The sequence below is a fragment of the Lodderomyces elongisporus genome, chromosome 8, assembly GCF_030384665.1.
Source record: "Lodderomyces elongisporus chromosome 8, complete sequence".
Taxonomy (NCBI): domain Eukaryota; kingdom Fungi; phylum Ascomycota; class Pichiomycetes; order Serinales; family Debaryomycetaceae; genus Lodderomyces; species Lodderomyces elongisporus.
In genome coordinates this window covers 596,566-609,357 of record NC_083680.1, presented here as the reverse complement: position 1 = coordinate 609,357, position 12,792 = coordinate 596,566, and the positions used below count along the sequence as shown (strand labels likewise).

General features: G+C 36.4%; 4 protein-coding genes across 4 annotated transcripts; all 4 read left to right on the top strand. All coding sequences in view use genetic code 12, as the record gives it.

The window, feature by feature from the left end:
• Positions 1 to 68: 68 nt before the first annotated feature.
• GRE2 (methylglyoxal reductase (NADPH-dependent) gre2) lies at positions 69 to 1,100 on the top strand (the record flags this gene model as incomplete). Its single annotated transcript, XM_001523977.2, has 1 exon — positions 69 to 1,100. One exon carries the CDS (start codon positions 69 to 71, stop codon positions 1,098 to 1,100), a length of 1,032 nt encoding a protein of 343 aa, XP_001524027.2.
• A 2,077-nt stretch (positions 1,101 to 3,177) lies between these two features.
• On the top strand, positions 3,178 to 5,313 carry BMT4 (mannosyltransferase protein; the record flags this gene model as incomplete). The annotated part of the gene is made up of 1 exon (XM_001523975.2): positions 3,178 to 5,313. One exon carries the CDS (start codon positions 3,178 to 3,180, stop codon positions 5,311 to 5,313), a length of 2,136 nt encoding a protein of 711 aa, XP_001524025.2.
• Positions 5,314 to 6,641: 1,328 nt separating this feature from the next.
• On the top strand, positions 6,642 to 8,804 carry BMT3_4 (mannosyltransferase protein; the record flags this gene model as incomplete). Its single annotated transcript, XM_001523974.2, has 1 exon — positions 6,642 to 8,804. One exon carries the CDS (start codon positions 6,642 to 6,644, stop codon positions 8,802 to 8,804), a length of 2,163 nt encoding a protein of 720 aa, XP_001524024.2.
• Positions 8,805 to 9,397: 593 nt separating this feature from the next.
• WDR6 (WD repeat-containing protein 6) lies at positions 9,398 to 12,625 on the top strand (the record flags this gene model as incomplete). Its single annotated transcript, XM_001523973.2, has 1 exon — positions 9,398 to 12,625. One exon carries the CDS (start codon positions 9,398 to 9,400, stop codon positions 12,623 to 12,625), a length of 3,228 nt encoding a protein of 1,075 aa, XP_001524023.2.
• Positions 12,626 to 12,792: the final 167 nt, after the last annotated feature.

Genomic DNA, 12,792 nt, shown 5'->3' with positions numbered 1-12,792 from the left:
TTCCAACAAAAAGGCTAGAGATACGCAAATTGTAAAAAAAAAAGGAAGAAAAAAAAAAAGAATCAACTATGCCAGCTAAAATTATCTTATCGGGAGCTACTGGATTCATTGCTCAACACATACTCAGTGAGCTCTTGCAACAAAACTATACCGTTGTTGCCACCGTTCGATCCAAGGCAAAAGGTGATCATTTGCTTAAACTTTTCAACTCACCATCGAACTTGAGTTATGTCGTTGTTGAGGATGTTGCTAAGCCGCATGCATTTGATGAGGTATTAAGAGAGAATGAAGACGCCACAGTTTTCATTCACACGGCATCTCCATTCCATTTCAAAGCCACTGATATTGCCAAGGAGTTACTTGAGCCTGCGGTTGAAGGTACCAAGAATGCATTGATTGCCATTCAAAAGTATGGTAAGAATATAAAGGATGTTGTTATTACCTCTTCGTTTGCAGCCATTGGTACTGCTAGTGTTGTTGCTGATCCAAAGGCTATACTCTCTGAAGCAGATTGGAATGAAGTCACGCAAGAGGAAGCTGTTGCCAATCCAGTTAATGGGTATCGTGCGTCAAAGACGTTTGCTGAAAGAGCTGCTTGGGACTTTATCAGAGACAATTCCAGTGGATTTGAATTGACCACAGTGAATCCTACATTTGTGTTTGGACCCCAGTTGTTTGACTCTGAAGTTAAAGATAATTTGAATACTAGTTCGGAAGTGATTAATTCGCTTACTAAATTAAAAAGTGGAGACAAGATACCACCATTCAAAGGTGGATGGATTGATGTAAGGGATGTGGCAAAGGCACATTTGGTTGCATTTGAAAATCCAGAGGCCAAAGGGCAAAGGCTCTTGTTGAATGCTGGTCAATTCACCGAGCAGTCCATTATTGATATTGTTAAGGAGAAGTTCCCAGAGGAATTGAAAGATGTTCCAACTGGTGAACCTGGTTCTGGACCAACAGTTGTTGCTGAAACTTTGGCAAGTATTGACAACTCAAAGACCAAGCAGATCTTAGGGTTTGAGTTTATCACACTTGGCAAATCAATTATCGATTCAGTTCAGCAGATTATTGATGCTAAAAAACGTAAAGTAGAGTAAGTTGTGAAGTAGATATATATCCTTTTTTCTCTTTCTTCATCTATAATCTATCAGTTTGTCTCTTCTTTTATTTCTCAACTTGTATTTTCCAATACTGTTTCTTTTATTTCTACAACTGTTGATCATTCAGTATTTGTCTTTACTTTATATCATTTGCTATTTTATTCCTTTAAACAAGTAAAGTTAATGTACTCAATCGGAGCAAGTAGGTTAGGTTACAACAAACATGGCTTTAAACATGTCTTAATATATATATATATATATATATAACATTTGCGGTCTACACGATACCCTGTATATGGCTGTTGACAGAATGTATACATATACATATAAAAATCAAATCATTTTTTTTACATGGGTTTGTAATCACCAGCCGTGAGCACATAAATTTAGACTATCTCTCTCTTTATCTTTCGTCTCCTTTTTCTCTCTTTCTTTCTCCTTTTTTTTTGGCATAGAATCACTTCAAAATATATTGTCATGTTCAATCACAATATACCGTATTATTTGAATTAAAGACCAAAAAAAAATATAGAAATAAAAAATATACAGAAACACAACAAAAAAAACTGGTTGAAACTCACTCAACTGAAGCATTATACAAGACATAGTTCATATTCGTATGATAGATAGAGACAATGTTTCAACAATAACTTTACACCATCAATTTTTCATACATAATATAAAATCGCTCACATGGCTTAGCCCATGTGCAGTTCGAAAGTTGCTAAAAATAACAAATGGTAGCACCTGTCATACAATATTGGTTTTTATATATATATATATATATATATATTTTTTTTTTAGTAGATCTGGAAGACTAAGAGAGATTAAAATTCTTTTGGATTGTACATGATAATTTATCTAAAAGAAAGTCTTGGATGGTCAGAAGGAGGAGAAAAGGAGATAAGTTAAAGTAGAATTGCGATATAGCAGACCTCAAGTAATATATAGTTGACTCTTTCTTTCTATTTTTTTTTTTAAAAAAAACAAAACAAATTGAAGGATAGGTTGGTTTCAAAGACAAGGAAAGAGTGAATGAGGTAGGGAGGGAGATAGGGGAAAAAAAAAGACGTGATAAAGAAAGAGAGAGGGTGGTTTGTATACTACTGGTTTTTTATAACTTTTCTCTTTTTTTTTTTTTTTGAATATGTCTTTTTTGATCTCTCTACACGTGTGCTTGATAGACTATATGTGAGTCTATGTGAGTCTATGTGTTGAGCCCGTATAAGTGAAAAATTATTTATAGCACCCATTTAGTCTATGCTACAAACAAGTATTGGCTTGTGCTGCTATTGCTTCTATCATCTTCTTGCTATATTGGAGTATCCTTTCAACTCTTTCTGTGGTACTTTTTTTTCTTTTTCTTTTCTTTTGTTTTCTCTTTGCTCGTTTTACCACAATGTACCTGAGTCACGTGCAAGGGCTCATAATTTTGCTGTTTCCCTTCTTCTCAAACTTCTCCCCCAAAATACACAAAGTATGAGATATTTTTTTATTCTTTATTTTGTGTCTCTCTTTTTTTTCATTTTTCTTGTCACTGAAAAAAATAAATGTGTATATACAACTTAGCCACCACCACCCACCACTCAAAAAAAAAAAAAGATGAGAGAAGTTATGGCCAAATTGCACCCGATGCATCCAGATCCACATCTTCTCCATCCTTTGTGGCTTGTTCTTCTTTTTTTACAAAACAGCAAAAAAGAAGAGTAGTAGATTATAAAGCGCAATCTTTCATGCGTTTGGCTAGTACCACCTCTTTGCTTGTTGATGTTCTTGTTCTTGTTCTTCTTCTTCTTCCTCTCATTTTCATTTTTTTTTTAATCTTCTTAGTTTTCGTTTTTTTTTTCATTTTTTTTTTTTGGTTTGTTCATCTGAAATATATAGATCCAACATCTTTTGCAATTACAAGATCTCCTGAACAATCATTTCGACTCATATTTGAAAGGATCAGATCGGGCTTTTCAAAAGTACCCACCAACAAATTTGCTCATCAAGAGGTACCACGTGTTCCTCCTTTCCTCTTCCCTCCTCCTTTTTTTTTTCTTTTTTTTCACTTTTCAATTATAATCCAAAAATGATTAAACAATACATTCCACTATTTCCCAAGACAAGGCAGATTAAAAAGACCTACTTCTTGATCCCCATATTCATCACTGCTATAGCGATCTTGCACTACCTCAATGCATATGACACCGTCAAAAGACAGTTCAACTTCAGAATCGAGCATGTCGACCCATTGGAGTACCCAGTCTCCAAGTTCCATACGCAAGGACTCACGATTTTACCATCAAACTTTGACCCCAAATTAAGACTCACCCAGAATATCACCCAAGACAATGCAAAGATTATCGAGTTTGGTGGTAGCGTTAAACCAATTAGTAACTACATCACTGGACAAACTTATATACCACACCCATTCCTCATCTTTGCATCAACACCAGAGTCGGCTTCAGAAGAAGCAAAACACAAAACTACTCGTGACACATGCAAAAGTTTAGAAATTGCCAAAAATGTTACCATCCTGCAAGATCTCAAGTTCCACGATAACTGGAAGTTGATAGCGTCAACTCTACTCGAACAAATCACGCATGATCCTGCATTTGTAGAATTGCGACCATTCTTTCAGGAAAAATTACCCGAGATTATTGAGAAAGATGCATTAAATGAAAAGCATTTTTACAAGTTTGCCGCTACTTCAGTATGGCTCGCTAAGCATGGCGTACATCTTATGGTAAGCCGCGTGATATTTAGCCAAAATGCAAGAAAAGCCAACCCCCAAATCTCACTCTTGTATGCCCAAATATACGATGAAAAATGGGTCGAATTGCAAAACGTTGACTTGGTGGTGCCAGTAATCGATGAATTTGGCGAGCGGAAATACGAAGTGATGAATTTCCCCAAATTTATGCCCATTCCATTTTATCATAACGTCAAGAAGATTTATAAGAGATGGTACGGACCAGAAGATACTAGATTGCTCTTGGTGAAAAATGAGTATGGCGACGAGGAACCCGTTGTTGTTTACAACTCATTCCATAGACAAGTAATTGAAGTGCAAACAAAAGCAAACAATGACGAAGTTGTGCGCACCAAGTATGGGTTCTACAGGTCAATGTTTATGGGATACCTCTTTCGGTATCAACAAGGCAAACAAAATACCGATGGACAGCAAGAGAGAAGGTACAAAAATGTAATTTACAACAAAGTAGCTGAGCTCCGTATTGATGGAAAAGAGCGGGAAAAGACCGAGAAGAACTGGACACCATTTGTTAATCCGCTGGAGAGGGGTATTGCTACGCGAGGTGGAGATAAATATCTATACATTGTTTATCAATGGGACCATCTCAAGATTCTCCGATGCGAACTAGCAAGCCCAGGATTAGTATCGCGCTGTATCGAACAGTTTAAGCAGGATGACTCTGCCTCAAAAGTTGGACCTGTTCGTGGAGGCACGGAACTTATTCCTATTTCAACAACATACTCTAGTCATTCAAAAGGTATTAAACAAATATGGATTGGCTTTTTGCGTGCCCACTTGAATCAATGCGGATGTGGTAAAGCTATGTACAGGCCTAACTTTGTTGTTCTTATTCAGCACAAGAATGGCAATTTCAAAATAGCCTATTTATCATCATCAATCTCTATGAATATGCAGGTTGATGGATGGAAATACGCTGAGATCCAGTGTGCCAAACGTGACCCTAACGTGCTTATCCCCAACGGTATTTCAATGTATGATCCAAAACTGGATTTCATGAGTCTTACGCTTTCAGTGGCTGATAAAGATGACAATTTGGTGCATTTGGGAGGGGTGCAAAAATTAATAGATACCTTAAATTTCAAATGGGATGGTCGTGTTTCGCAGAGTAAGCAGGTGGATTGTGTTATTGACGAGAGTATTACCTTTTGCAAGAAGTATGGCGAATTGCAAGATTATTTGGGCGTGTCACAGGAAGCTATTGAATTGGCCAAGCAAGCTGGAATGATTGATAATAAGAGCGATGAAGAAAGGGCCAAGGAAGAGGCAAATGCGAAAGCAAATGCAAAGGCGAATGCAAAGGCGAAACCAGAGACACCTGAAAAGGAACAAGAGAACAAGGGCCAAGACAAGGAGGAAAGTAAAGCACTCGAGAATGAGCAATCTATTCCAGTGCAACAAGATGAGCATCCTGGTGAAGATACACAGGATAGAGTAAAAGGTGAACGATAACTTTCTTAAAATTCTTGATGCTGAGTAAAGACTAAATTTCAGCGTATTTTATTTTATTTTATTCTGGTTTAGTTTGGTTTGGTTTATATTTTCATGGAGAAGTTATATAGAAACATTTTAGATTCAACTATATATAGAGTGAAGTGGGCTAGATGGAAAATGCGGAAATTGTAATTTGTGTTACAAAATCTAATTTTTCTCAACAACCAACAAATTATTATATTATAAATTTATCGTGATAGAGGTTGCACCAGCACACATATTCTTTATACATCTTTTGACAGTTTATAATAATATTCGTCTACCCTGACCGTTGTATTATATTATATTATCTTTTAATAGAATCCTTGTCCTAAGCGAAAGGTTGACATGAAGGTTGCAACAGAAAAAAGGAAAATTGTGAAAACTAAAAGAAAGAAGACAAGAGAATAGACTCGTATGTGAAAATTTGTTTAGTTTTAGTCTTAATATTTAATTACTCCGTATTAATTTATTTTTTCTTTTTTTTTTTTTTTGTTAATTTAAGTCATTTGCACTTATTGCTATTATTATTTATATATAGGTTGGCGTAAAGGGGCGGGGGAGGAGAAGGAAGAGGAAGAAATAGGGCAAGAGGATAAGAGGATAAGAGGGCGGTAAGGGAGGTTCTTTTTGCTCTCCTTTTTCCAATTCCCCGATCTATGGCTAATCTTTGTTTGCTTTATCTTCAATAATCGTGTTCCTGAGAATCTATTGTATCTATTGTTAATTATTCCAATGTTTTTGTATACTAAAATTTTTTTTTTCTTTTTTTTTTTTCTTTTTCTTTATTTTCTTTTTTTTTTTTGGTTTCAAAAACAAGTAGTCGTTAAGCAACCAACTGCATTTAGCAATCAATATATATTTCATTTTCAAAGGTTGAGCCTTTTCATACATTGACTCACACATTAGCATAACTTTGTTACCCTTGTACCGTCACACTTGACATCAACCAAACCAAAATCGTAGTCATCACCATCATTTTTTTACAATACCGACCTTCCATAATTGCTAAAACGAAACCATTCCCCTAATTTTCTTTTTCGTTTTCCACTTTTAGTTTAATCAACAAAAGATACAGGTAGTCCCATATACTCAGCGATACAAGAATCAAGTGAAACCAAGTAAAGGAGATCTAAAAAAAAAGGAAAGGAAAATTACAAGAGAGTAACTAAACAAAAATAGGAGAAAGTCAGAAGAAAAAAAACAAAAGTTTCAAGAGTATAATGCTGCTGATGAGAAAACTACGGACTCCTTCAGTGCGGAGAATCCTCATTGGAGTAGTTCTATGTCTCTTCCTAATTTACCCCATGCACTTAGCCCTTAACCACTATCCACTAGATACTTCAATACTCGAGAAGATTAAGCCAAACTTTTCCTTTTCCAGCGACAAGAGCGGCGGGTTGTATTATGAGAATGCTGGTGATTCCGAATTGTTACAAACCCATTTGAGCTCGCCTATATTGATCTTCCCCAATGGATTTCAAGACGAAGCCATGTACAAGGCCAAACACATTATTGATGGAAAAAAAGTTGTTACTTATGATGGGAATTCAACCACTGGAACGCTGGAGATTGTTAAATTGGACAAGAAGAAACATTCTTTGCAAATATTCACCAACCCATTGAGCAATCAAAAGACTTGCTCAGAGTTGGAAGTCAACAAGGAGTTAATCACCAGCCACGACCGTGTGTTTGATGAGGATTTCAAAAACATGGTTGAAACCCTTATACGTCAGTTGAAAAATGAAGATGCATTAAAAGACCTTGCAGGATTTTTCGAGGGCAAGTTACCTCAAATGGTCAAAGAAGGTTCCGTTCGCAAACATTTCTACAAGTTTGCCGGTACTTCTGTGTGGATGCCCGAGCATGGTGTGCATCTTATGGTGTCTCGAGTTTTGTTTTCGCGCAGAGGTATCAAATGGAATCCACAAATCTCCTTGCTCTATGCTCAAGTGTTTGATGAGAACTGGCAAGAAATGACCAACGTTGAGCTTGTTGTAAACACAATGACTCCCGAAGGCAAAAGAGAATATCAGAACTTGAGGTTCCCACAGTTTTTACCTATACCTTTTTATCACAACAGTGATTTCACCAAGAGACGATGGTACGGCCCAGAGGATACTAGAATAATGATGGTGCAGAATGAAATGGGCAAACAAGAACCAATAATAATTTTTAATTCTGATCAGCGGAATTTCAAGGAGCAGAAATTTGTCAAAGATTTGGCACAATTGAAGCCAGATCAAAAAGAGGAGGAATTACCCAACGATATTACTATGCAGATCAGTTACGAAATGCATAGAAGTATATTTGTTGGCTGGCCCTTCCGATACCAACTAGGTAAAACAAACACCGATGGAATTGCAGATGAAAGATTTGACAATGTGAAGTATAACAAAGTTGCCGAGTTGAGAATTAATGGTGAAGCACGAAAAAAAATTGAAAAGAACTGGACTCCATTTGTTGATCCCATGGAAAGAACTTCAGATGGTGATAACCATCTTTATATTATTTACAAGTGGGACAATTTAGAAGTACTCAAATGCCAATTGGTACTGAAGGATAATGATTTAGGCAAGTGTGATTTTGTTTATAAAGATCCATCAGAGGCCAAAGACAATGCCAAGATTGGTCCGGTCCGTGGTGGAACAGAGATAATTTCTTTATCGACCATTGATGCAAAAAACCCACAATATCAACGTACATGGGTTGGCTTTCTTCGAGCACATATCAACCATTGTGGTTGTGGTCGTTCCATGTACAGGCCCAATTTCTATATTCTTCGCCGTGACCCCGATTCATCAACATTCAATGTTATATACTTGTCTTCCTCAATTGCCTTTGATATCCCTGTGGTTGGTTGGAGAAAGCATGAGGTGCAATGTGCCAAGCGTGATCCAAATGTATTGATCCCCAATGGCATTTCATCGTGGCAAATGGATACTGAAAGGGATGTAGATGTTCTTAGTTTAACATTGAGCGTTGCTGATGAAGATAATCGTCTTTTGCATATATATGGAATCAAGGAATTGATAGATGAATTATTAGCTAATTATGAAAATATGGCTAGCAATAACGGTGAAAGCAATGTGAATCTGGGAAACGAAATATTGATGGACTGTGCAGTTGAAGCTAGTAAACAGTTTTGTAAAGCTTATGGTGATGAACAAACTAGATTGGGAACAACCGAGGAGGTGCTTTTGGCTAAACAAGAGAAAAACAGTAATGATCAAGATGAAAAGAAGAAACAAGAGGAGGAAAAGGAAAGAAAAAAGAAATTGGAAGAAGAGGCAAACAAGAAAGAAGAGGAGGAGAAGAAGAAGAAGACGATGATGATGATGAAATCTGGTGAAGCCGGAGCCAAGGAGCAGCAAGATCAAGTAAATAATGATGTTAAAAATTCTCATGTCGACTCTTCGAAGGACGCAGATAAAGATGATGTTGTAGCAGAAGAGCATTTAAATGGTTAAATAGAAGTACATGTAATACATGTGAAAGAATTTTGTTATTTGATGTAATGTAATGAATTCACCAAGAAAAAAAAACAAAGCAAACAATGAGACCAAACCAACCAGAAAAGAGTGAACAAGAAAAGGAAAAATCGACTTATTTATACAAGCCTTGAGTATAGGACAATGAGAATGAAAAAAAAATTAGAATTGGAAAAATTCAGTTCTTTCGGCCCTTTTTACAAAAAACAGAATGTAATTTATATGTTTTCGTACAAAAAAGCAGAAAGCAATTTGGATATTTAGATTACAGGATAAGAAAACAACAACTAGCGTAGATATGTTAAATACCGCTCCTTGTTTTTCATTTTGCTGCCAAGTATTCAGAAGAAGAGAACAAAAAAAAAGAAAGTGAAGCTTTGAAAAAAAAAAAAATAACTCCAAGATAATCTACTAGTTGCAAAGTCCACTCACTCGCATCTACTCTGAGACCTTTTTTTCGCTTTTTTTCGGTTTTTTTTTTTTTTTTTTTTTTTGGGAATTTTTCAATAATTATTAGGACAGACAAAGCATGAAAACATTATACCACCATCGAATTTGATCTAAGGTATACGATGACTATTAATAATATTTCCTCCCTTAATGAAGACCACGTCACACAAATATCTCACTATGGTCCTGTTACTTGCATAAAACTTTTTGAGGATTACATTTTAGTTGGCTACGGACCAATTCTTCACATTTACCGAGTACACCCCACCGGCACCAATGAGATCCGTCGTATATTCAGTAAGCAATTGTTTAAACGAAACAAAATCCATTCCATCTTTGTAAACTCCGTACTGCGCAAATGCATTGTTAGCGGAGCTAAGTCATTTATGGTGTTCGACCTCGATCTGCTAGATGTGATGGGAAAGGAGATGGGGATTCACGAGTGGATCATTTGCTCCACGATATTGAATGATAATACGGTCTTGTTATTGAATGCATACAACATGATTTATCAAGTGAATATTTTCAAAGAAGATGAGGAACTGGTTGCACTCCAAAAAATACACTGCGGAGAAAAGTCCATATTGTACAGCGGTTCAATTGATGTACTTTCCAATGGCAAGATATACATTGCGGCAGGGACGGTAATGAATGGAGTTCTTGTATGGGATTTACATACCCAAAGGATTGTCCATAAATTGAATGATCATGAGGGTTCCATCTTTGGAGTAAAGATAAGTCCCGATGGGAAATATATTATTTCGTGTTCAGATGATCGTAGTATAAAATTGTATGACATGCACACTGCGCATTTAATGGCTACTGGTTGGGGACACGGATCTAGAATATGGAATTTGGAATTTGGCAAGCATGGAGTACAGCTTGGGCAAGAACCGAAAGATAAAAATAGGCAAGGCAGCAGCGCAGAAACATCAATTGATGAAGAATATGAATATGAAATTGAGTACGATCTTGAGCAACAGCAGCAAAAAGAACACATGGAGGAAACACTTGAAGGTATTGATGGTGTAGTGGTTAAGAGTAGCAAACCCAAGCATAGTGTAAAAATCATGAGTATAGGTGAAGATTGTACTTTGCGCACATGGGAATACGATTCAACTGATCAGTTGAAACAATTGAAAATTGTCGAGAATTGTCATAGGGGAAAACATGTTTGGAGCGGCGATATAGATGATGTTTATTTGAATATTTGTTGCACAGGAGGTGCCGATGGTAGAGTACGAGTACATGATCTAACGGAAAAGAACCAAGTGACCACCAAGTTGACCATCGATGACTTTTCATTATCTACGGATGGCATCGAGTTCAAATCCAATGATTTCATTCGAGATTATGTGGAGTTGACCAAACTGAGAATATTAGTATGTCTTACGCTGAATGGTCATGTATTTGTTTATCACTACGAAACACGAAAATGTGAGCATTTGGCATATTATGAAGCATTGAATGGATTTGGAATAGTCCATGCATTCAATGAAGCAAATACAGTGTTGATTGCAAGTCGTGCAGGAAATATACTTTGTATTACTTTCAGCGAGAATACAAGAGTGCCAGTTGCACAACAAAAGTGGCTTGCGAGTCCCATGGAAATGAAGATCACCAACATGTTGTGTTTTGCTAAAAACAATGGTAGTTTTCACGTTCTTTTAGAATCGCCAAACCCCAAAATACCATTTCTTTTAAAAGAATTTATTTATGAAAACGGTAATTTTGAAATTGTGCGTTTGAAGGAAATCCCGAAATCGCTGTTCAACTCCCCATTGACTGCAATGGCAATTGATGCATCCAATCAATGTATAATTTTGGCATCGAAGAGAATGACAATTGCTGTTGTAGACCTTACAGAGACATCAAATAGCTTGAATTTGAAGAAAATTGCTCAAGGAGATTCTGTGAGCTCGGTGTCAATCGTAAATTCAAAAAAAGGATTTTTTGATGTTCTTGTGTTGGCACGTGATGGTACCTATTTATTGGCGAGGGTGACAAGATCAGAAAAGCTCCTTCATCTGGAGCTACAATCAGAAGTACAACAAGAGTTTGCTGACCTAAACCTCAAAATTTTACACGAAAACAAACTCACTCGTGGCTTTATCGAAGGTGGTTATTTTGACGACAATAATAAGGATTTGATTCTTTATGGTTTCAAATCCTCTTACTTTTATGTATGGAATGAGACCAAACAAATCGAAATTATGAGCCAATATTGTGGTGGCAATGGCCATCGTCATTTCAAATTTCTCAAACAGTCTGATACAAACTTTAGTTTTGTATACCTGTTCAAAAGTGATGTGTATGTTTGTCATTTTCAAGGGAGATTTTTCAACCAAAATTACGGACTTATACATAACGGTGTACATGGAAGAGAGATCCGTGACTTGAATATTCTGCGACAAACTTTTAGTGATGGCACTAGGTTGCTTGTAACATCTGCGGAAGATTCGACTATTGCACTAAGTAAAATGACTCCTAGCACAGGCAATGTTGAAGGTGTGTGGAGTATGAATAATCACATATCCGGTATGCAAAAAGTCAAATTTTTGAACGAGAACTACGTGCTTAGCTCTGCTGCTAATGAAGAGTTTTTTATTTGGGAATTAAATTGGTTTGATGATGTACCATTGTTGAAAGAGATGGCGAGGTTAAAATCAGACAAGGCGGTTTTGGACTTGAGAGTGATGGATTTTGACGCCGAGGAACACAATACCTACATTTTTGCTGTGACTGTGTTTTCAAATTCTAAAATCAAATTGTGGAAAATCTGTAAAGAGACTAATGCGTTTGAAATGATTAGTGAGTGGAACTATTCGTCCTGTTGTATTTTGAACTGTCAATTGTTTACTTTGAACAATTCAAAGTACCTCATTATTGCCACAACAGATGGTTGTTTAACTATATGGAACATTGATGATCCTAAAGCTCCACAGTTGGAGGTAACGAAAAGATTACATCAAAGTGGAGTCAAGGCCATTTGTTTGATAAATCATGACAATTATGTGCATGTAGTAACTGGTGGAGATGATAATGCGTTAGGCTTGAGTAAGATTCATACACTGGTTGAAAGCACAGGAAACTCAAATTTGCAAATTGAGCTAATTAGCTTTGAACCTAGTGCATCATCGGCTACGATTACATCAATTGCACAGGTTGATAAACTGAAAGTTGTTGTTGCGTCTGTTGATCAGATTGTGCGCGTCTGGTCCATTGGTGAAAGTTTGAACTGTATCCTGGCCAAATTTACAACTGTTGCCGATACAGGGTGCTGTGATGTAATTGATGATCTCTTAGTTGTGGGTGGTGCAGGTATATCGGTAAACAAATTAAATTTATAAACAGAGGGAATAATTTGGCTATTCATCAGTTTATCTATTCTTGTGCTTACATTACAAAACAATAGAAAGTTTAAACAGTTTAGGTACTTAATTTAAATCAACCTGTAAAATTATGTATTTATGTATTTATGTATTTATAAACTTATGTTTAATTGGTAAACAAGTCA